The following is a 23,733-nucleotide window of genomic DNA, read 5'->3' as shown; positions in this document are numbered from 1 at the left end:
TATATCATTATCAATGCCATACTCAGTACATAATGAGGAGCTGCTGGAGACCAGCGCTACTTGGGCTTAGCACCACCAGGTCATCTGCATACATCAAATGATTTACTAGTTTATCACCCAGCATACATTCAAGAGTTTAGACAGATCATCCATGTATAAGTTAAAAAGTATAGGAGACAAAATTCCCCCCTGTCTAACACCTTTGGAGACACCGAAAGGGAGTGATACAGTATTGCCCCACTTAACTGTCATGTCCTGGTTTGCATACCAGTAGGCTAAGGTCCCGTTTACACGGAGCAAAAACGGAGGCGTTTTCATGCGTTTTGGCCATTCGTTTACACGAAAACGGAGGTCAAAGCCCCCAAAAACGATCATTTCTGAAAACTCCGGCCAAAGTGGAGATTTTCAAAAACTCTGTTTTCACGTTTGCGTCTAAACAGAGGAAAACGGAGGAAAACGGAGATTTACGTCACATTATGCGACAGAAACGTCACCAGCAGCGTCATGTGTGCGACCTGTGTTTACAATTTGTTTGGCCACCGTCAATATTTTATTTTATTTTACCTGTTTTAAATTCTCTCAGACTCTCGTTCCGTCTTGGAAGTAAAGCCTGATTTATGGTCCCGCGTTAAATCGACGCAGAGCCTACGGCGTAGGGTACGCGGCGATGCGCGCTGTACGGTGTGCGTCTCCGCGTACCCTACGCCGTAGGCTCTGCGTTGGTGTAACACGGAACCATAAATCAGCCTGGAAGTTACACGTGTCATTTGATGATGTTTTTTCCAGGATTCTGATTGGCTAGCATGACGTTAACAGCGTTTTCATGCGGGTCCGTGTAAACGAGGATTTTTTTGAAAACGTAGAGGGGAAAATATCCGTTTTTGTAAATACCCGGCTACGTGTAAACGTGGCCTAAGATTCTTACTATGCTCCCAGGTATCCCTCTTTAAGTTAACTTTAAAAACAGCTTGTTGTGGATGATGCGATCAAAAGCTTCAATAAAGGACAATAATAAAGGATCATCAATAAAGGACATAAGGACGGATGAATTTTGCCCCCTATATCTGTTTACTATTTCCTTTAGTGCATAAATGCAAAGATCAGTGCCATGCTTGGGTTTAAATCCAAACTGGTTATCTGTGGAGTGAATTAGACGCTCTCTTTTTGTCTCATTTGCACCGGTTTAGCGGCCGCAAAAGCCGCGCAATCCTTTTGTGGATTTGGCCCTCAATGTACAATATTTGAGCAGAAGTTCTGGATCATTAAACTGACTGGACCTGGACCAGAATCAGGACCTGGTTCTGGACCAGGTCCAGAACCAGGTCCTGGACCTGATCCTGGACCAGGTTCCAGGATGTTCAGGTAATGTTCTAACTTCTCTAACTTCCTGGAACAAAACATGAGCCACGAATTCAGAACAAATTCTTCTTGGATTTTTATTTCTCTGAAAATAACCTGAAAAAATCCCCTCGTTAACCGTTTATGGATCCTGAGACGGAGGAAAGTGTAACACTCGTGTGTGTGTGTGTGTGTGTGTGTGTGTGTTTTAGTGTGTGTGTGTGTGTGTGTGTGTGTGTGTGTGTGTGTGTGTGTGTGTGTGTCATGACTGGTTCATGTGATCAGTCAGGAATGAGAGGGTGAATGATTCTGTTGTCTCAGTGGATCACGCAGCGGTCACAACCATGACGTCACAAAGACTCAGTGTTTCCACAGAGACTCCATTACTCTGTAAAAACCAGAAACATGCAACTATTAACTCTTAAAGATCCTGGTGTTGGTTCGTCTGCTGAACCGTGAGAAAACCAGAGTTAATACAAACTTTAATTATATCTATCTATCACTTTATATGTTTTACACTCTCTCAAACCACAAAGTTAGGAGATAAATGCACACGGTCATCAATCCAGTCACATTTATACTAAAAATGGAGGAATTCTTTACGTTTAGGTGCAGATGTTGAACCTTATCTGTTAAAACATCTGTGGTTAAAGAAACCTAAACACGTCACACTTTCAGCCACATATATGTATGTATATATATAAATATATATATACATACATATATATATATATATATGTATATATATATATATACATACATATATATATATATATATATATATATATGTATATGTATATGTATATATATATATATATATATATATATATATATATATATATATATATATATATAGGAGGAGCCAAAAACTGTACTCAAGTAAAAGTACTGTTACTTCAGAATAACATGACTCAAGTAGAAGTAAAAAGTAAAATAATAAATAATTAAAGTAAAATAGCAAATAATTACTTGAGTAAAAGTAAAAAAGTACTTGGTGAAAAAACTACTCAAGTACTGAGTAACTGTTGAGTAACGTCTGATTTATTTTTCTAACACAAGCATTCAAACAGACAAAAGTACAAAATAATCATCTACAGGTAAATTAAATCAATAAAATAATAAAATAAATTTAAATTAATAAAAAATAAAAAATAAATAATTAAATTAAAATAATCTTAAAGTAAATTCAAGTACTTTAATACATAATAAAATACATAAAATAATAACAGAATAGAAAATAATTAATAATTATTATAATAATAAATTAAGCACAAGTAGCTGAAAATGTCCAGCCTTTGTACTTTTTCTTTTTTAACCAGAACTAGAACAAACATGAACTCATAGAAACTCTGTGTGTGTTTGAGTCTGTGTAAATGTGACAAAACATGCAAAAACTAACATTTAGTCTGTGTAAATGTGATAAAACATGCAAAAACTAACGTTTAGTCTGTGTAAATGTGATAAAACATGCAAAAACTAACATTTAGTCTGTGTAAATGTGATAAAACATGCAAAAACTAACGTTTAGTCTGTGTAAATGTGATAAAACATGCAAAAACTAACATTTAGTCTGTGTAAATGTGATAAAACATGCAAAAACTAACATTTAGTCTGTGTAAATGTGACAAAACATGCAAAAACTAACGTTTAGTCTGTGTAAATGTGACAAAACATGCAAAAACTAACATTTAGTCTGTGTAAATGTGATAAAACATGCAAAAACTAACATTTAGTCTGTGTAAATGTGACAAAACATGCAAAAACTAACATTTAGTCTGTGTAAATGTGACAAAACATGCAAAAACAAACATTTAGTCTGTGTAAATGTGATAAAACATGCAAAAACTAACATTTAGTCTGTGTAAATGTGACAAAACATGCAAAAACTAACATTTAGTCTGTGTAAATGTGACAAAACATGCAAAAACTAACATTTAGTCTGTGTAAATGTGATAAAACATGCAAAAACTAACATTTAGTCTGTGTAAATGTGATAAAACATGCAAAAACTAACATTTAGTCTGTGTAAATGTGACAAAACATGCAAAAACAAACATTTAGTCTGTGTAAATGTGATAAAACATGCAAAAACTAACATTTAGTCTGTGTAAATGTGACAAAACATGCAAAAACTAACATTTAGTCTGTGTAAATGTGACAAAACATGCAAAAACTAACATTTAGTCTGTGTAAATGTGATAAAACATGCAAAAACTAACATTTAGTCTGTGTAAATGTGATAAAACATGCAAAAACTAACATTTAGTCTGTGTAAATGTGATAAAACATGCAAAAACTAACGTTTAGTCTGTGTAAATGTGATAAAACATGCAAAAACTAACATTTAGTCTGTGTAAATGTGATAAAACATGCAAAAACTAACATTTAGTCTGTGTAAATGTGATAAAACATGCAAAAACTAACATTTAGTCTGTGTAAATGTGATAAAACATGCAAAAACTAACATTTAGTCTGTGTAAATGTGATAAAACATGCAAAAACTAACATTTAGTCTGTGTAAATGTGATAAAACATGCAAAAACCAACATTTAGTCTGTGTAAATGTGATAAAACATGCAAAAACTAACATTTAGTCTGTGTAAATGTGACAAAACATGCAAAAACTAACATTTAGTCTGTGTAAATGTGACAAAACATGCAAAAACTAACATTTAGTCTGTGTAAATGTGACAAAACATGCAAAAACTAACATTTAGTCTGTGTAAATGTGACAAAACATGCAAAAACTAACATTTAGTCTGTGTAAATGTGATAAAACATGCAAAAACTAACATTTAGTCTGTGTAAATGTGATAAAACATGCAAAAACTAACATTTAGTCTGTGTAAATGTGATAAAACATGCAAAAACTAACATTTAGTCTGTGTAAATGTGATAAAACATGCAAAAACTAACATTTAGTCTGTGTAAATGTGATAAAACATGCAAAAACCAACATTTAGTCTGTGTAAATGTGATAAAACATGCAAAAACTAACATTTAGTCTGTGTAAATGTGACAAAACATGCAAAAACTAACATTTAGTCTGTGTAAATGTGACAAAACATGCAAAAACTAACATTTAGTCTGTGTAAATGTGACAAAACATGCAAAAACTAACATTTAGTCTGTGTAAATGTGACAAAACATGCAAAAACTAACATTTATCCCAAAGAATCACCAGTGATTCATGAGATTGACGCGTACGCGGATAAAAGGGATAAAAGAAAAGTAACAGCTCAACGTTCCTAATGTAGCGGAGGAAGAGGAACAGTTTCTTCTTCACAAATCTACTCAAGTAAAAGTACAAAGTATAGAGATTCAAAACTACTCCTAAAAGTACAACATTTCCCAAAACTTACTCTAGTAAATGTAACTGAGTAAATGCAACTCATTACTACCAACTCTGTATATATCCTGCTGATTGTTTCTTACTTTAGATGTTAACTCAGCAGAAACCTAAGATCACTGAAACTTTGAGAAAAACAGGATCTTTCAGTTTTAAAACATGTTTTTCTTCTTTGTCTTCACCTAAAGAAGAACTCAGGAAAACCGTCTAGTCTTTAAAACCAGGAAGTTCCTGCGTTGAGAGAAACTACCAGTGAAGAATCTTAGAGAAAAAACCTTTAAACCATTTCCTGAAATCCTAACACACTCTTTATCTCCACGGTACGGATATTTAGTGTAAAAAGTGAACTAATAAACGTATCAGAGAATGTTTTTACAATGCGAGGAAAATAAAAACCACGAGGGAAACTTTTCTGGGATGTTATTTTCATGGATATTAATCTTTACAAGGCGTCGATTGTTCCTTTAAAAGTCTGTGTTACAAATAAATCAGAGAACTACATTTAAAAATACTACATAACATAAACCATCTAACACATAAATGTAAAATAAACCATCTAACACATAAATGTAAAATAAACCATCTAACACATAAATGTAAAATAAACCATCTAACACATAAATATAAAAATTCCTTGACATCGATAACAAATTCTGAAAAACTGAACCTGAAACTGTTTTATGGCTCTTATAGCAGCATATATATATATATATATATATATATATATATATATATATATATATATATATATATATATATATATATATATATATATATATATATGTGTTTAAAAATACTCCTGTAGAAGTTGAAGTATCAACTCAAGTTTTTTACTCAAGTAAAAGTATAAAAGTACTGGTTTCAAAACTACTTAAAGTATAAAAGTATAAGTAATGTAAGGGGGAAAAAAGCCATTGAAAATGAATGCATCTTAGTATAATGCAAATATATTAAAGAAGCATATATGTGTACTATTGAGCATTAACATGTGTTAATATAAATATATTAAAGAAGCATATATGTGTACTATTGAGCATTAACATGTGTTAATATAAATATATTAAAGAAGCATATATGTGTACTATTGAGCATTAACATGTGTTAATATAAATATATTAAAGAAGCATATATGTGTACTATTGAGCATTAACATGTTAATATAAATATATTAAAGAAGCATATATGTGTACTATTGAGCATTAACATGTGTTAATATAAATATATTAAAGAAGCATATATGTGTACTATTGAGCATTAACATGTGTTAATATAAATATATTAAAGAAGCATATATGTGTACTATTGAGCATTAACATGTGTTTATATAAATATATTAAAGAAGCATAAATGTGTACTATTGAGCATTAACATGTGTTTCAGAGAGCAGCAGATATGATGACTAGTTGCCTATAAGTATTGTAATGGTGCAAAAAGTCAAACTTCATGTTCATGTTATCATTTATCCTAACCTTTATTGGAATGTACATCCAAGTTTAGTTGCAGGAATCTGAGGGAACGGATGTAAGAACAAAACTGGACAAGAACATCTGAAACAACCACAACTAAATTCACTCTATCCGGATGGAGCAATTTAACTGGATAGTAGTACCAGGTGTACTGCCTGCAATCTGCGTGCATCCTCCTCCACACATCCACCAAGCCGTGGGAGTTTAGTTTTAGAGTAACGAGGCTGTTTTTAAAATGTAAGGAGTAAAAAGTACAGATAATTGTGTGAAAACGTAAGGGGTAAAAGTAAAAAGTCGTTAAATAATTACTCCAGTGAAGTATGGATAACCAAAATTTCTACTTAACTAAGGTAACGAAGTATTTGTACTTTGTTACTTGACACCTCTGATGTGTATATATATATATATATATATATATATATATATATATATATATATATATATATATATATATATATATATATATATATATATATATATATATATATATATATATATATATATATATATATATATGTGTCTGTGTGGACAGGTTTTTCTCCCACTAGGGGAGTTTCTACCCTCCAGTGTTTATGTAATACTTGATCAGGTTCATGTTCATGTTCTGGTCTCTGGAAACATCCTGGAAACAACTTCTGTTGGAATAGACGTTATAGAAATAAAACTGAATTGAATTGAATCATAAACTGATTCCAAAGAAGCAGCTCATACAGAGTCCAACCCTGGAGTTATTACGTTAGACACATCACAGAGAGATAGGGAGAAGTTTCTGGCTGGAGAGAAGAATCAAAGGAGCTGATTCAGACTCGCCTTCATCACATTATTGGAAGAATCTCAAAGGCCAGACGGCAGAAACTCTGGACAAACCTCCTGTGACCCAGACATCTGAGGACGCTGTAAAACCTCTTTCTCTTGTCTTGTCAGGACTTTATGACTTTGTCCGGATCTTTCAGTCCCAAAGTTAGAAACCTGGGAGTGATTTTTTATAAAAATTTGACGACAAGTGGACAATGTTGTGAAGACAAGTTTTTATCAGTTGCGTCTTTTAGCCAAAGTGAAATCATTTTTGAGCCGCCAGAACATGCAGACAGCTGTCCACGCTATAGTCAGCTCCAGATTGGACTACTGTAATGCACTTTATGTTGGCATCGCCCAATCCTCTTTTAGCGTCTTCAGCTGGTACAAAATGCAGCTGCCCGTCTTTTAACAAACACACCCAGACGAGAGCACATCACCCCGGTCCTCTATTCCCTTCACTGGCTGCCTGTTCCTTTTAGAGTTGATTTTAGACTTTTAATGATTTTTAATGAGATTTTAACGGTGCGTGAGCCTGGTAGAGCTCTGAGGTCCTCCAACCAACGTTTGTTGGAAGTGCCCGGGTAAATGTAAAGCACTTTGGTTCACCTGTAGGTCGATGTAAGGTGCTGTAGAAATAAAGTACATTTACATTTTTATTTACATAAAAATGTACCCAAACCCCTGAATGTTTGGAGTCTTCAGTTTGTGTTTCTGACCTGAAGACCAAACGTCTCTGTGTTTCAGCGAGCTGAAGACGAAGATCGAGAAGGAGGACACGAAGCAGGAGCTGCTGGTTTCCACGGCGACCGTGTCCGACTCCTTGTGCATCCGCTGCCTGCAGCCGTTCAAGTTCCTGGTGAACAGCAAGCGGCGCTGCCTGGACTGCTGCCTGTTCACCTGCAAGGCCTGCAGCCGCTACAACAAGAAGGAGCGAGGCTGGGTGTGTGACACCTGCCGTATGACCAGGTGAGACACCGGGGACACCGGGGACACCTGGGACACCTGCCGCATGACCAGGTGAGACACCGGGGACACCGGGGACACCTGAGACACCTGAGAAATGACCAGGTGAGTCGGTCCAGAGGGCTTTACGGACTGTGGACCGGTGGACTAGGTAGGACTAATAGTACTGTATTATTATAAGACGGTGTTCTCTGCATGTAAATCAGACTGAAAAATTGGGGGTCGGTCGACCAGGCTAATTTTTATGACTCTTTTTGGCGTCGCTTAGTCACTCTTTGTCTTCTATCATTCTGGAGTCCCTCGTCCACCTCTCCACCTCTCCACCTCTCCACCTCTACCATCATGTCCTCTCAGGGCGTTGGTGACTTAAAGCGATATGCAGGTGTCGTGAGAGACGACTGGGATGGCAGTCTAACTGTGCATTCACACCAAATGTGTCATAGGCGTCCGGCTACCATTCATTGTTTATGAGAGCTGCTGTCAATGCAAATGATGAGCATCCAATCACAGGCCGGGATTCCCAATGCAAGGTGGAGGTGCTGAAGGTGGGGACTCTGGTACCATGACAACGTGAGGAAGTTAGTTTCTGAGTTTCTGTCCTGTGTTTTCAGAGTGCTGAAGGTGGGGACTCTGGGTTGGTACCACGACAACGTGAGGAATCGCTTCAAGCGCTTCGGCAGCGCTAAGGTGATGCGTTCTCTGTACAAGAGGCTGAACGGGGAAGGTGAGTCTTAGCTCGTCGTTGCTAACAGACCAGCTCGTCTCCATCACGACGGTTCTGTTCTGAACGTAACTGTGTCTGTTTGCTCGGCAGGAGGCCGCGAGGACGACTGTCAGAGCATGCCGGACGTCCGCGGACGTGAGTCTAAACTAAACCTCTCCAGGCTAAAGACCTGAGCTGCTAGGAGTTTAGCTTGTGGCTTCTTTAGCTGCTAAAGAACCAACTAACGCATCGTTCCAACAAGGGAAAGTAGCTAGTACTTATTCTACACAACTGTTTACATTTTTACCTTTTTAACTACCTCCTCGCACTACTGTAGATTCTCCACACTCATGTAAATATTGTATTTTCTTCAATTACCCATGTTTATACTGTAAATCAAATATGTATAAATCGTATAATCACATCTCATCTCCTCATAATATATGTTATCATTCATTCATGTCTGACCTGCATCTTATAACAACAGTTATTGGTAACCCTTCCTTTTACAGTCCAGTAATTACAACATAATTACCAGGTAATTACCTGGTAATGAGAAGTATTTACCAAGTAATAACCAGGTAATTAAATGGTAATTACCTGGTTATGCTAGCTCTGGTCTTGCTAACCAGGTATGTTTTCTGGTTTATTGCAGACGTGTACAACGGTAACGAGGACGATGCCGGAGACGCCGACGCCCAGCGCTATAAACTGGTAAAGACTGATTATAAACCGGAGGGAGTTTGTGTCTCTGAGCTCGATGACTAAGATGAACATTTTACCGTCAGATGAGGAAGAATAAACGCCTGCTGTCGGTTCATCCCATGGACTTTGACTCGGAGGATTATCTTCCTCACTCCCGCCGCCCGTCCATGCAGGTAAACCTCATGCAGGTAAACAGCATGCAGGTAAACCTCATGCAGGTAAACCTCATGCAGGTAAACCTCATGCAGGTAAATCTCATGCAGGTAAACCTCCGTCCATGCAGGTAAACCTCATTTCCATCCACCTGCCTGTGCTGCAATCTAACTGATTATTAGAAATATAAAGCTGGGATCTTCAACTTTCTCTGAAATTGTTCTCAGCTAACCTGACCCAGCACCTCCAAATCCAAATGTCCTCTCTAGGTTGGTGGTGAGGTTTTGCTTCAGGTGGGGGAGGTTAGGTACCTAGGTACTCAGGTATCTCAGGTACCCTGAGGTACCTGAGATACCTGAGGTACCTAACCTCCTAAACTACCTAAACTCCCTTGTTCATGAGTGAAGGAAGCAAAGGGAGTGATGTTGTAGTTCCATCGGTGTCTTGGGACTCATCAGTTTGTCTGGAGTTGAAACGTCCGCTTTTCCATCCTAAAGATCTCTAAGGTGATACCAATCCAGTCCTCTAGAGTAGGTCGGAGTTAACCTTCTCCTGGTAATTGCTTTTTTACTCTCACACTAAAAGCATTTGCAGTATTTTTATCTCTCGCCTACATTCCAAAATATTAACATAACCTAGATATAACACATCAAAACTCAGAGGAAAGTGAATGTTAAAAACTGAAGCCTGGATTCCCCTCCAGAACTTCCAGCTTGGTGGTTAACCACCGCCGGCCCACGTTCTCTCCAACACAGTAAATCTGCACCTTTGTATTTCTCCTGATACGGTGTGTTGAAGTATCTACTAATATTGTTCCAACAGTCCTCTCTCCAGTCCAGATAGATGTTTCCACTGGAAGGACCAGATATTTCCCCAAGTCTCCTCAGAAATCTCAATCATTGCTTCCCTTTCCCATTTAGCTTTAGTGTAAAGGGTGTTGCTATTAGTGGCTAAGGGATTTAGCTGTGGAAAGTTTGGAAATGGAGTTGGATGGAGTCGTCGTTATGGCATTGTTCAGAATGCGGTAAAATTCTAATTCAACACCTGAGAGATCTGTCAGTTTACATCCATGATCGATATAGGATCGTAGTTGCAGATATTTATGGAAATAATTTGGTTGTAAGACACGTTTATCCTGTAAAAGCTCAAAGCTGAATAGAGTTCTTATGAGTGAGTGAGAGAAATGTTGTGAGACCAAACATCGTCCACGATTTGAAGCTAGAGTCGTTCCTGTTGGGGGTAAAATCAGAGTCAAACACAAACAATCTGAACATTCTCAACATTCTATGTGTATTACTCATATTAATCACCAGACTTGAAGTGTGTGGTTCAATCATGGGCTCCCCAACTTTATACCCTGATCTGCTAATGCAGCTTGAACGGGGAATGGATCTCCAACTCCTTCCACTTAGCCGTATCTGTTATAAGTTCAGTTCTTAAAGCGTTAAACATCATCACTGAGGAATTTAAGAGAAACCTCCCTGACTTCCTGTTGGGTGTTTGGTGACGGAGGTAAACTGTTGGGTGTTTGGTGACGGAGGTAAACTGTTGGGTGTTTGGTGACGGAGGTAAACTGTTGGGTGTTTGGTGACGGAGGTAAACTGTTGGGTGTTTGGTGACGGAGGTAAACTGTTGGGTGTTTGGTGACGGAGGTAAACTATTGGGTGTTTGGTGACGGAGGTAAACTGTTGGGTGTTTGGTGACGGAGGTAAACTGTTGGGTGTTTGGTGACGGAGGTAAACTGTTGGGTGTTTGGTGACGGAGGTAAACTATTGGGTGTTTGGTGACGGAGGTAAACTGTTGGGTGTTTGGTGACGGAGGTAAACTGTTGGGTGTTTGGTGACGGAGGTAAACTATTGGGTGTTTGGTGACGGAGGTAAACTGTTGGGTGTTTGGTGACGGAGGTAAACTGTTGGGTGTTTGGTGACGGAGGTAAACTATTGGGTGTTTGGTGACGGAGGTAAACTGTTGGGTGTTTGGTGCAGATGCAGATGCAGGAGGATCGCTGCTACAGGAACGATGTGGACTACGACTACTACTACAACCAAAGAGGCAACCGCCGCAGGAGCCTGGACCGCTACGCCATGAGACCCGGTTAGTACTCGCCTATTTTTAGGGCCCTAGCCCTTACAGTGCTAGGGCCCTATTGTTGTGCTCGTTTTTTGCCTCGAAATTAGTGTCTTTTTTCCCCCTAAACGTGCCCCAAGTGTCACCAAATTCTGCACCAAGCCAGTCCTGGTGAAAATGGCTCAACAGCGCCCCCTAGAAAACTTTGTGCCTCAAGCCCCACAATACGGTTTGACGTACATGCACGAAAATCGGTACACACCTGTATCATGTCACAACTTAAAGAAAAGTCTCTTGGAGCCATGGCCGAAACCCAACAGGAAGTCGGCCATTTTGAATTAGTTGTGTCATTTTGGCGAAATTTATGCCATTCCTTCGGCAGTTAATTCAGCCCGAACCGTAACGTGAACCCAGGTGTGTTATACATCAAAATGTGCATCTCCATCCTGCGACACCACGCATTACTTTTCTCTTTCAAAAGCGTTACCGTGGCGATGCTAGACGCCAAAAAGTGCGCCCACCCTTCATCTGATTGGTTCAGACAGAAAAAACTTTGTGCCTCAAGCCCCACAATACGGTTTGACGTACATGAACGAAAATCGGTACACACCTGTATCATGTCGCAACTTAAAGAAAAGTCTCTTGGAGCCATGGCCCAAACCCAACAGGAAGTCGGCCATTTTGAACATTTTGAATTAATCGCGTAATTTTTTGCGCAATTTATGCCATTCCTTCAGTCGTTAATTCAGCCCGAACCGTAACGTGCACCCAGGTGTGTTATACATCAAAATGTGCGTCTACATCCTGCAACAACACGCATTACTTTTCTCTTTCAAAAGCGTTACCGTGGCGACGCTAGACGCCAAAAAGCGCCCCCCCTTCATCTGATTGGTCCATATTTGATAGTTCCTACTTTCCGCCATAACTTTTGAATGGTTTGATATAAAGACTCATGGTGGCGTCATCGGACTCGGTTTTGAGTCCTTGACCTTCATTGGTGAAAATTGCAGGCGCGAGGGCCCGTTCATCGCTGCTTGCAGCTTTAATTATTATTATTATTTTACCTGTGTGTTCCAGAGGACTACGGGGAGACCCGGATGGTTCGGACCAGATCCCTCTCTAAGATCAGCTCGTCGGCCCGGCAGCAGTACGCCGACACCTCTGACGAGGAAGACTATCAGAGGCCCCCACCCTCGTACCTGCAACCCCCCCAATCTTCGTACATGCAACCCCCCCAATCCTCGTACATGCAGCCCCCCCAATCCTCATACATGCAGCCCCACCACCGCCGCAGGAACAGCAGGGCGTCCTCCCAGGAGAACCTGGGCCAGGCCCCCCCCGTAAGAGTTATTTATTTATTTATCCTTTATTTCATTCATTGATAAACCAGGTGGTCAGGTCTGGAGGAGAGGAGAGGAGAACCTGGGCCAGGCTCCTCCCGTAAGAATTTCTTCTTTATTTCAGAAACGTTTTGTTGGGAGATGGCTTCAGAATCAGAATCAGAATCAGAATAAAACTTTATTGCCAAGTCACACACATACACATACATAGTCAGACGAGAAAACTTGACTCCGGTTCACACCGCTGGCACCATTTGTATGGATGACATTTCTTGGAGGAAGGATGCCACTGGGATGGAGGAGGAGAAAAAAGGCATCTTCACAAGGTGTATTAAATACCCAGTGTCAAGGTGCAAAAACACCTCGGGGAGTCGGGGAAGGCGTTGAGTTGAGGAAGGTGGTTATCAGAAAATGTGTGTGTGAGCGGTAAGTCTGGGAACTTTGCCCCAGAGCTGCTCCTCAGCCAATGTCCTTGATGTTATCAGACGCCTCGGTCAGTTCTGAAACAGGTCCACAGATGTTCCTGAGAGGGGAGGGTTAGTGGGGGCAGAGCATTTTGTTTTTATTCCACCAGGGAGATTGTGACTGGAGCGATCGGCCAAAGCCGCTCTGTCAAGGTCAGATTGTAGAATCAACAATTGTATTGAAAAAAATTCAAGGGTGTGGTTTCAGTAAAGTTTAGTTTGGGTCTCTGATGGAGTCCTGCAGAAAACATAACGATGAAACGTTTCCAGATCAACGAGCTGAACAAACGGATGTCGGCCATCGAGAGTCTGCTGAGCCGCCTGGAGGAGAAGATGACGCCCAGCGAGGAGGTGAGACTACCCGGGGTTAGCCGAGGTCTAGCAGCCGCCACACCTCGGCTTCAGGGGAACATGTACATTTATGGAATTCCTCTGTGTCTATTTGTATTGATTATTCTATTATTTAATACATAATAATGACTTGGTTTAATTTGCGCCCTTCTGCCTTCAAGGCACCCAGAGCTTTACAGAGATCATTATTCATTCATTCACATCCTCACTGGTGGTGGTAGCTATGTTTGTAGCCACAGCTGCTACGTTTGTAGCCACGGCTGCTACGTTTGTAGCCACGGCTGCTACGTTTGTAGCCACGGCTGCTACGTTTGTAGCCACAGCTGCTACGTCTGTAGCCACAGCTGCTATTTTGTAGCCACAGCTGCTATTTTGTAGCCACGGCTGCTATGTTTGTAGCCACAGCTGCTACGTTTGTAGCCACAGCTGCTACGTTTGTAGCCACGGCTGCTACATTTGTAGCCACGGCTGCTACGTTTGTAGCCACAGCTGCTATTTTGTAGCCACAGCTGCTATTTTGTAGCCACAGCTGCTGCTACGTTTGTAGCCACAGCTGCCCTGGACTGATGGAAGCGTGGCTGCCATATCGCGCCTAACGGCCCCTCCGACCAACACCAACATTCATACACATTCACAAGTTTTACATATAAAATGGATTTCACTAGGTATTATCTTTCCCAACACTTGTTCCCCCTCATATCTTGAAATGTGATGTCCCAGCGTCCCTGACGACGGTGGTCGCTATCAATCTCATTTTTAGCGCACTTTGCAGTGTTAATAACTAACAAAAATGAAAAGGAAGCAAATTATTTTCAAAAATAGAAGGCAAGTGATGGTCCAATGTTGCCCCGTCAACGGAGGGAGAAGGAGCAGGTAGGGAAAGAGGGAGTTGGGCTATTAACAAGGCTGTTATTAACAAGGCTGTTATTAACGAGGCTGTTATCAACGAGGCTGTTATTAACAAGGCTGTTATTAACAAGGCTGTTAGCCACTCCATGTCCACGTGATATTGTTGCACTGACATATGGAATGAAGTGAACAGAATGAGTTAAATTGAGTTTGTCAGATATTTCCTCTCTCTAACTGCCTCTTGCTGTCCATGGTGCTGATGCGTAAAGGCGTGTTGACTGAATTGATCAACACGTTGTTAAAGTGTAGTGTTCATAGTTAGCACGATGTGAGTGCGACTGCATTTGAAAAAGTTCAAATTTTCTTGACCACACAGATCAGCTACATAAACTTCTGTGATGAGTATGTTAGGTTCCTAAATCAACATAGATGAATTAATAACTTAGGAAAGACACAGAGACTGTTAGAAATGATTTTTCAGGCCTTCTGCGCAGAAGTGAAGCAAAGTCGGAGCCTCGCAGAGCAACATGGCTCTCTCTGGCTCTCGACAAAATGCTTGCTTGCTCCTTCTTTGCATCAGGTATTTATTGAGAAACTGACAGGAACATGACCATTTTAAGACAACCAATGGTGGACAGTGGATGGACAATGGGAGGAAACAAACAGATAAACAGGACATTCCAGTTGAAGAACAACTAATCTATGTTATGCAGAGCAAACAGACATCCTTTCTGTTGAGGGTTTTCCAACAGAATTGTCCAACTGACGATGAGACAGTTGTGGACCAGCCCAAACCCCTGAGTAGTTTAGGGAGTGGCTGTTGTAACTGGTAACATGTGATAAGCATGTCTAAAACACAGTCAGCTCTCTGACTTGACTTGATTCTGATAGTTTCATAATGACAACTTAATTCAAAAGGGTTGATTAACCTCACAGTAGTTCAGTTCTGTGACTCGTAACCTTGCCGTACCTGAGCTTTGACTGAACTGACGCCACTGCACCTTACCTACTGTGAAAATCAACTGGGGCAGACTCATCAATTCACCGCTCTTATTTTGAAATGGTTTACCTGTCAGCACCTGCGGCCGTCCACCCCGTCCACCCCGTCCACCCCGTCCGTCCACGAGGAGGAGAAGCTGAGGAAGAAGCTGAGCGAGCTGGCGGGGAACCTGGCGGGGAACCTGGCGGGGAACCTGAGCCCGAAGGTGCTGTCGTCGGACGACGAGCCCGCCAGGAAGTTCTCCGGGGGGAAGAGCCCGGGGGGGATGAGGGGCCCCGCGGGCTCTCTGGAGTTCCTGAAGGACAAGGACCTGAGGGGCCCGGCGGGCTCTCTGGACTTCCTGAAGGACAAGGACCTGAGGGGCCTGAGCTCCTCCAGCGACGAGATGCCCAACGACGCTCAGAAGGTAAAGCTGCTCACATTCAGACTGACCTCATAGCTGGGGCCAAAGGTCATTTCTCAGCTTCTCTTAGTCCTAGATTGTTGTAGATTGTCCCTTTCTCTACTTTTCTGGTGCTAGGAATCAATTCTGAGATACGGTGTACACTAAGACATTAACCAGGTTGTAGCAGCTGTTTTCCACGTGTCGTCCCTGGGCAGGTTGATGGAATAGTACATAAAAATTAGTGTAGAAAAAAAAAAAAAAAAAGTAAAAAAGCAGAACAAAGCAAGGAGACAATAGATAAAATGAACGAACGAACAAACGAACGAACAAACGAACGAATGAATAACTGTATTGTCGCTGGTCTGGCGTCCCAGCACAGTGAGATGACAACCAGTACAACCAGTACAACCATCAGGACACAAACAAAACAAATAACATAAGACATTAGTCAACATTAGTCAACTGGTTTCCTGAGGGAAAAAAAGGCTCCTCATACTGTGTGTAAATACACAGTATGAAAGTGCAAAAATACACCTCTGCACAGAAAGCAACATGACAATTTAACATCACAAGGCTTGCACATGTGTGTGTGTGTGTGTGGGGGGGGGGGGGTGGTTCTAGGGGCGGGGGGATCCCGGCACAGTACCCCAAGTGAGCACCGCGGCCAGTGGCGCGGTGCTCAAACCTGTTGTCTGTTTTGGGGGGGTTTATAAGAGGGGGGCTGATAAGAGGGGGGGTCGGGAAGGTGTTGAGTTGAGGGAGGTGGTTATCAGTAAGTGTGTGAGCGGTAAGTCCGTGAACTTGGCTCAGAGCTGCTCTCAGCCAATGTCCTTGATGTTATCAGACGGCTCGGTCAGTTCTGAAAACAGGTCCACAGATGTTCCTGAGAGGGGAGGGTTAGTGGGGGCAGAGACACCTTGTTTACATTCCACCAGGGAGATTGTGACCAGAGCGATCGGCCGAACCGCTCTGTCGGACTGTCTTTGCTGCATGACGCCTCCTTGCTAACGGGCTGCTTCCTCCACCTAACTCTGGTCAGGTTGTGTTCACGGTCAGCAGCTACCTGGACCTCAGGGACCCCCCGGAGATCTGGTCCGGACTGGGCTGGGGCTCTGGCCCGGTAGCTGCTGCAGGATGTTGTGTTCCAGCTGCTAACATCTGTCTGGTATTCCAGCTGCTAACATGTGTTTTCAAGCTGCTAACATGTGTTTTCAAGCTGCTAACATGTGTTTTCCAGCTGCTAACATCTGTTTTCCAGCTGCTAACATGTGTTTTCAAGCTGCTAACACCTGTTTTCCAGCTGCTAACATCTGTTTTCCAGCTGCTAACATGTGTTTTCAAGCTGCTAACATGTGTTTTCCAGCTGCTAACATGTGTTTTCCAGCTGCTAACATGTGTTTTCCAGCTGCTAACATCTGTTTTCCAGCTGCTAACATCTGTTTTCCAGCTGCTAACATGTGTTTTCCAGCTGCTAACATCTGTTTTCCAGCTGCTAACATGTGTTTTCCAGCTGCTAACATCTGTTTTCCAGCTGCTAACATGTGTTTTCCAGCTGCTAACATCTGTTTTCCAGCTGCTAACATCTGTTTTCCAGCTGCTAACATGTGTTTTCCAGCTGCTAACATGTGTTTTCCAGCTGCTAACATGTGTTTTCCAGCTGCTAACATCTGTTTTCCAGCTGCTAACATGTGTTTTCCAGCTGCTAACATCTGTTTTCCAGCTGCTAACATGTGTTTTCCAGCTGCTAACATCTGTTTTCCAGCTGCTAACATGTTTGTTCCAGCTGCTAACATCTGTCCCTGCTAACATCTGTCCCTGCTAACATCTGTCCCTCCCATCCAGAGATCCACGGCCGCCGCCCTCTGTGATCTCACCACCGAGGTCCTGAGAACCGTTAACGCCACCGAAACCGCCATGGCCGAGTTCGGCCAATCAGAGCCGGCCGGCCGGTCCGGCCTCGTCGGCGCTGACGCTAAGCAGGCCGACGACGCGTTCAGGCAGCTCGAGGAGAATGTAAGCTAACATGAACCGCACACCTCGCTGCACGAACAACCCGATCACACCAGCCTAACCATAACCATAACCCTAACTATAACTGTAACCCTCTAACCCTAACACTAACCCTAACCCTTGATGAAGCATTGTGACAGCACGTGGCCCCCTGCAGGGCTTTGAACTAGGACCCAACACCTTTGTGTTAGCTTCAACTTCCTACCCACCTCCCTACCCACCCCCCTGCAGACGACACCTGGTTGGTTCAAACAGACTTGAATCACGAGAACACCCTATGGGGTAATTTAGAAGTTAGTGACAGTCAGGCCAAATAACGACATTTGGCCACAGATCACATCTGATTGTAAATTACTTTTGTCTCTCGCTTGGTTTGTGTATTTCCTGCCTTCTGTACCTTGAAGCTTACTGTATAAAAGTCATGACACAATCACCTGGGGTCGGCACACCAACTCAGACACGATCTGTGTAGGTCCACTCACCGCCGGCTTGCTGAATAAAAACTCACTATACCACAAAGCGGACTTCTGAACTGGTTTGATAAATTCCTCAACACCCTAACCCTCTAACCCTAACCCAATCACACCAGCCTAACCCTAACCATAACCTTAACCCCAGCTGCACCAACAACACCCACACCTGCCTAACCCTAACCCTAACCCTCTAACCCTAACTATAACCATAACCTTAACCCTAACACACCTTGCTGCACCAACAACCCCCCATGACCCTAACCTCAGCTACCGTATCGGCCTGAATATAAGACGGGTTTTCTGCTTGTAAATCAGACTGAAAAAGTGTTGGTCGTCTTCCATTCAGGTCTAGACGTTACACCATCACACCACTAGATGGAGCCAGAGATCTGTAAATGCTGAACTGAACTCCCCAGGACAAAGATACGATGGCCTGGAAGAGCAAAACACAACGGCAAAAGAGATAATACAACGACAAATTGGAAAACACAAAGACAAAGTAAAAAACACAACTACGAATTAAAAAACACAACGACAAATTAAAAAACTCAACGACAAAAGAGAAAACCGAATGCAGCTGGAGTCGGCTATCGCTGTCGGCGTTCATGTTTTAAAGTCATGAACTTCCGGGTCAAACGTTCCTTCGTCCAATCAGCGACGAGTCATGTCGCTCTAAGGGTCTTACCCTCTCCGTCTTGGTTAATGAGTTGTGTTTTCTCTTTTGCCGTTGTGTTTTCCATTTCCAGACCACCGTACAAAGCCAACCCCTGTCACCAAGAATAAAAATAAAAAATAGCAGTAAGAAAGAAAAGAGAGGAAAATAAAAGAAGAGATAAGAGAAAATGTAGAAACGTAGTTTCTCCAATCTGGAGAAAAGTGGGTGGAAGATCGGCAGGAGAACCGGCAGCTGAGGAGAAGTTATGATGCAAACTTCAACATGATGGTTGGAATGAAGCAAAATAACATGCTTTTTATCTCCAATATATTGTTATAATCATTTGTTTCAGATGTACTGTCATTATTTTCTGTATAAAAAATGAATTTGGTGTTCAAAAAGTCTAAATTTCAAACTTTGTCTTGAAAAAGAGGATCGTCTTATAATCAGGTCGTCTTATAATCGATGCCCTACTTCCAGTGTGCACCGGGCACCCAAGACACCAAGACATGTTGGTTCCAGTCATTGTCATGGAAAAACCCATGATGGCCTGAAAACTGGATCTGCAACCGTTGGACAGTTTAACTCTGGACGTTTCAGAGTCAGAAAGAGCAGAATACGGGGCTTTGATATCCGGAAAGGATCTGATGTTCATGGAGAAGTAAAATCTACTTGATTCATATAAAAAACAGCTGAATCAACTTCCTGCAAATGATCTGGAGACAGTTGCATTTTGCAGAAAATCTTAATTAAATGTGATGATTAAATTGAATAGTTAAATAAGAAGTCAAATCTACGAAGATCAATAAAATTTGCAGTACGTGTGCCTCTGTGTGTTCCTGCTTCCTGGATTGGCAGTGGATGTCGTCACCTGTGTACACCTGTGCGTGTCTCACCTGTGCAGGTGTACGTGGTGGTCAGGTGACAGGTGTCTCCTCTCACCTGTGTCTCACCTGTGCAGGTGTCTCACCTGTGTCTCACCCTCTCACCTGTATCTCACCTGTGCAGGTGTACGTGGTGGTCAGGGGACAGGTGTCTCCTCTCACCTGTGTCTCACCTGTGCAGGTGTCTCACCTGTGTCTCACCCTCTCACCTGTGCAGGTGTACGTGGCGGCCGGCCAGTCGTACGAGCTGGAGAAGAAGCTGCTGAAGTTGGAGAGAAACGCCAAGAACCGGTTCGGAGGAACCACCGACTCGGAGCTGTCGGACCTGGAGGACGTGGTGGCGCTGGCGGCCGCTAGGGTGCAGAGCGCTGAGAGTGAGGTGAGTCTGGTCTAGACCTGGACCTGGTCCAGGTCTAGACCTGGACCAGGTCCAGGTCTAGACCTGGACCTGGTCCAGGTCTAGACCTGGACCTGGACCTGGACCCTGGTGGTCCATGCAGGAACTTGTTTCACGGGGAAACTGTTGCCTGGTCAGTCCTAACCAGAGACTGATTGTTCAGCTCTAAAGTAAATCTATAGTAAATCTATGTCAGGGTTTGACATTCCCCCCAGTCTTTCAGTTTCTGTTTCTCCCGCCTGTGTCCCCTCTGCCCTGATTGTGTCTGCAGCTGTGTCTCGTCATGTCTCGTTATCCACTGTGTGTATCTGGTCTTGTCATTCCCTTGCTCCTTGTGGTTCCGTACTGTGCTTTCCGCCCTGTGTCCTGCTTTTGCTCCAGTTTTTGATCCCTGTTCCTGTTTGAGTTTTTTGATCCTGCCAAGCAGCGCTTTTGGTTTTTGGTTCTTGCCTTTTATGGAATAAACCTTTTTTTGTTAAACTCCTGCTTTCGCTCTCCTGCATCTGGGTCCTCACCTCCCCAGCCTGACAGCAGGCGTGACAATCTATAGTAAATCTATAGTAAATCTGTCACATTCCTCCAGACGCTGAAACTCATCACTAACATAACCCTAACCCATCACTGTTGTTTCCTCTGCAGGTTTCTGACCTGGAGAGTAAAATCAAAGCTCTGAAAGCTGTTGGATCCAAGAAGAAGGTTGGTTTACCCTGGCACCCATGGGTGCAGAGTCTGGTGTAGCCCTGGCACCCATGGGTGCAGAGTCTGGTTTACCCTGGCACCCATGGGTGCAGAGTCTGGTTTATCCCTGGCACCCATGGGTGCAGAGTCTGGTTTACCCTGGCACCCATGGGTGCAGAGTCTGGTTTATCCCTGGCACCCATGGGTGCAGAGTCTGGTTTACCCTGGCACCCATGGGTGCAGAGTCTGGTTTATCCCTGGCACCCATGGGTGCAGAGTCTGGTTTATCCCTGGCACCCATGGGTGCAGAGTCTGGTTTGATAGAAATATCAAGTGTTTCCAGAGAGTTGGAGGTTTGAGGTTCAGATCAGATTCCTCATGTTTGTCTCCCTCAGATTTACAGATTTAAATTCTAAAGACAGAAGTTACTGGACGTTACTGTGATTCTTGTTCAGGTCAAACTCACAACCTGAATCTGTCTCAGCCAAACAAAGATAAACTAGATTAAAACAAAGATAAACTAGATTGAAACAAAGATAAACTAGATTGAAACAAAGATAAACTAGATTAAACAAAGATAAACTAGATTAAACAAAGATAAACTAGATTAAACAAAGATAAACTAGATTAAACAAAGATAAACTAGATTGAAACAAAGATAAACTAGATTGAAACAAAGATAAAACGGCTCCTTTTCCAGCTTGTTTTACATCTTTGTAGGACAAAATAGGACGTCCGGCTTTTATTTATAATTAATCACAAAGAACAAAATTTAGTTGCATCAAACTATATTTTACTGGGTTTTTTCTATGGAGGAGAATCCAAACACCAACTCTGAATGTGTTTCTAGGTTTTCTGTTTCTGCAGAACTTTTCCAACCAGGTTCAGGTGGTTGATGTTGTTGTTGCCATGACGACGGTTTTACTCTCTGGAGACTCTTTTTTCCTCCTAAAACTGAAATAAAACAGAAGATCTGAATGTATTTTCTCTCTCAAACAGGTTTCTGGAGGCCACCAGAGGAAGAAGACGAGTCCAGATCAGAGTAAGAGCAGCTTCTTTACCCGTCAATAGTTCTGGTCGTTACGTCTGCAGGGGGTTCTGGGTAATCCCACCAGAGGGGGTTCTGGGTAAAAACCTGCAAGAGGGGGTTCTGGGTAATGCAGGAACCTCCACCAGGAACCAGTCGCCTCCTCCGCCCTTCAGCCTGTCATGCTGTAGCTAAGGGGGATCCTAATCAAACAATTAAACAACAATTCAACCCTCACTAGCGCTACACGACCAGCACTAACACCGCCGACCACCGGGGGGCGGTAATGAGCTTTTATGCTGTTTGCAAACAAGCCAACAGTGAAAAGGAAGATGAAAAATACATGTAAGAATGCAGCAAAAAAGAAACGGTGCGTCCGAAATGCCGTACTAAACAGTATTTACTCAAAAAGTATATTTAAGTTGGACACACTTTTGAGTAAATATCAGTAGCACTTCCTGCCGTTGGGAGGGGGAGTTGTTACCATGGTAACAGCAGCACTTCCTGCCGTTGGGAGGAGGAGTTGTTACCATGGTAACAGCAGCACTTCCTGCCGTTGGGAGGAGGAGTTGTTACCATGGTAACAGCAGCACTTCCTGCCGTTGGGAGGGGGAGTTGTTACCATGGTAACAGCAGCACTTCCTGCCGTTGGGAGGGGAGTTGTTACCATGGTAACAGCAGCACCTCCTGCCGTTGGGAGGGGAGTTGTTACCACGGTAACAGCAGTTGTTACCATGGTAACAGCAGCACTTCCTGCCTTTGGGAGGGGGAGTTGTTACCATGGTAACAGCAGCACTTCCTGCCGTTGGGAGGGGGAGTCGTTACCATGGTAACAGCAGCACTTCCTGCCGTTGGGAGGGGGAGCTGTTACCATGGTAACAGCGGCACTTCCTGCCGTTGGGAGGGGGAGTCGTTACCATGGTAACAGCAGCACTTCCTGCCTTTGGGAGGGGGAGTTGTTACCATGGTAACAGCGGCACTTCCTGCCGTTGGGAGGGGGAGCTGTTACCATGGTAACAGCGGCACTTCCTGCCGTTGGGAGGGGGAGTCGTTACCATGGTAACAGCAGCACTTCCTGCCGTTGGGAGGGGGAGTTGTTACCATGGTAACAGCAGCACTTCCTGCCGTTGGGAGGGGGAGTTAGTTGTTACCATGGTAACAGCAGCACTTCCTGTCGTTGGGAGGGGGAGTTAGTTGTTACCATGGTAACAGCAGCACTTCCTGGAACTGTGTTCTCTCCTCAGAGACCAACGGCCAGTGGAGATCCAACGTCTTCTAGAGCCGAGGCCTCGTTACGCTCCTCTTCCTGCATCTCTTCATCACGCCGTCATCAGCTGCTCCTCGTCTTCATCACGCCGTCATCAGCTGGTCCTCGTCTTCACTCCTGCAGGGCTGCTTCTGTCTTCCTGGGGGACCAGGACCTGGACTCTGTTGGCCCCCGTTGTTCCCCCTTCAGTTAAACTCCCGGCGAGGGGCAAAAATCCCGGGGGATTTTTGAACAGTCTTTAAACACTGCAGTGGTATTTATTAAAAGTGCAATGTTAGCAGAGCTCATTATAATCGTGCTATAATGTGCTAAACATATCTGTAAAGATTTGCCCTCCCCCCATCCTAGAAATGGTTTAGTCCACATAAGTTACAACAAACATTTACTAAAGCTCCAGGTCCAGGATGTAAA

The 23,733-nt window shown here is 42.8% G+C and overlaps 1 protein-coding gene across 1 annotated transcript in view; it reads left to right on the top strand.

The window, feature by feature from the left end:
• Positions 1-23,334, top strand: part of mlpha (melanophilin a) — a 25,313-nt gene extending 1,979 nt beyond the window's left edge. Inside the window, exons 2-15 of the mRNA XM_061715812.1 lie at positions 7,696-7,917; positions 8,526-8,638; positions 8,729-8,773; positions 9,273-9,331; positions 9,406-9,495; positions 11,461-11,569; positions 12,620-12,882; positions 13,617-13,697; positions 15,623-15,952; positions 17,774-17,944; positions 20,171-20,332; positions 20,990-21,046; positions 22,028-22,070; positions 23,300-23,334. Of these exons, the coding sequence (XP_061571796.1) occupies positions 7,696-7,917; positions 8,526-8,638; positions 8,729-8,773; positions 9,273-9,331; positions 9,406-9,495; positions 11,461-11,569; positions 12,620-12,882; positions 13,617-13,697; positions 15,623-15,952; positions 17,774-17,944; positions 20,171-20,332; positions 20,990-21,046; positions 22,028-22,070; positions 23,300-23,334 (1,780 nt within the window). The remainder of the gene's footprint in view (positions 1-7,695; positions 7,918-8,525; positions 8,639-8,728; positions 8,774-9,272; positions 9,332-9,405; positions 9,496-11,460; positions 11,570-12,619; positions 12,883-13,616; positions 13,698-15,622; positions 15,953-17,773; positions 17,945-20,170; positions 20,333-20,989; positions 21,047-22,027; positions 22,071-23,299) is intronic.
• Positions 23,335-23,733: the final 399 nt, after the last annotated feature.

This window comes from Cololabis saira, chromosome 24, assembly GCF_033807715.1.
Source record: "Cololabis saira isolate AMF1-May2022 chromosome 24, fColSai1.1, whole genome shotgun sequence".
Lineage (NCBI taxonomy): Eukaryota > Metazoa > Chordata > Actinopteri > Beloniformes > Belonidae > Cololabis > Cololabis saira.
The sequence above is the reverse complement of the archived record's forward strand: the minus strand, read 5'-3'. Positions and strand labels throughout refer to the sequence as shown.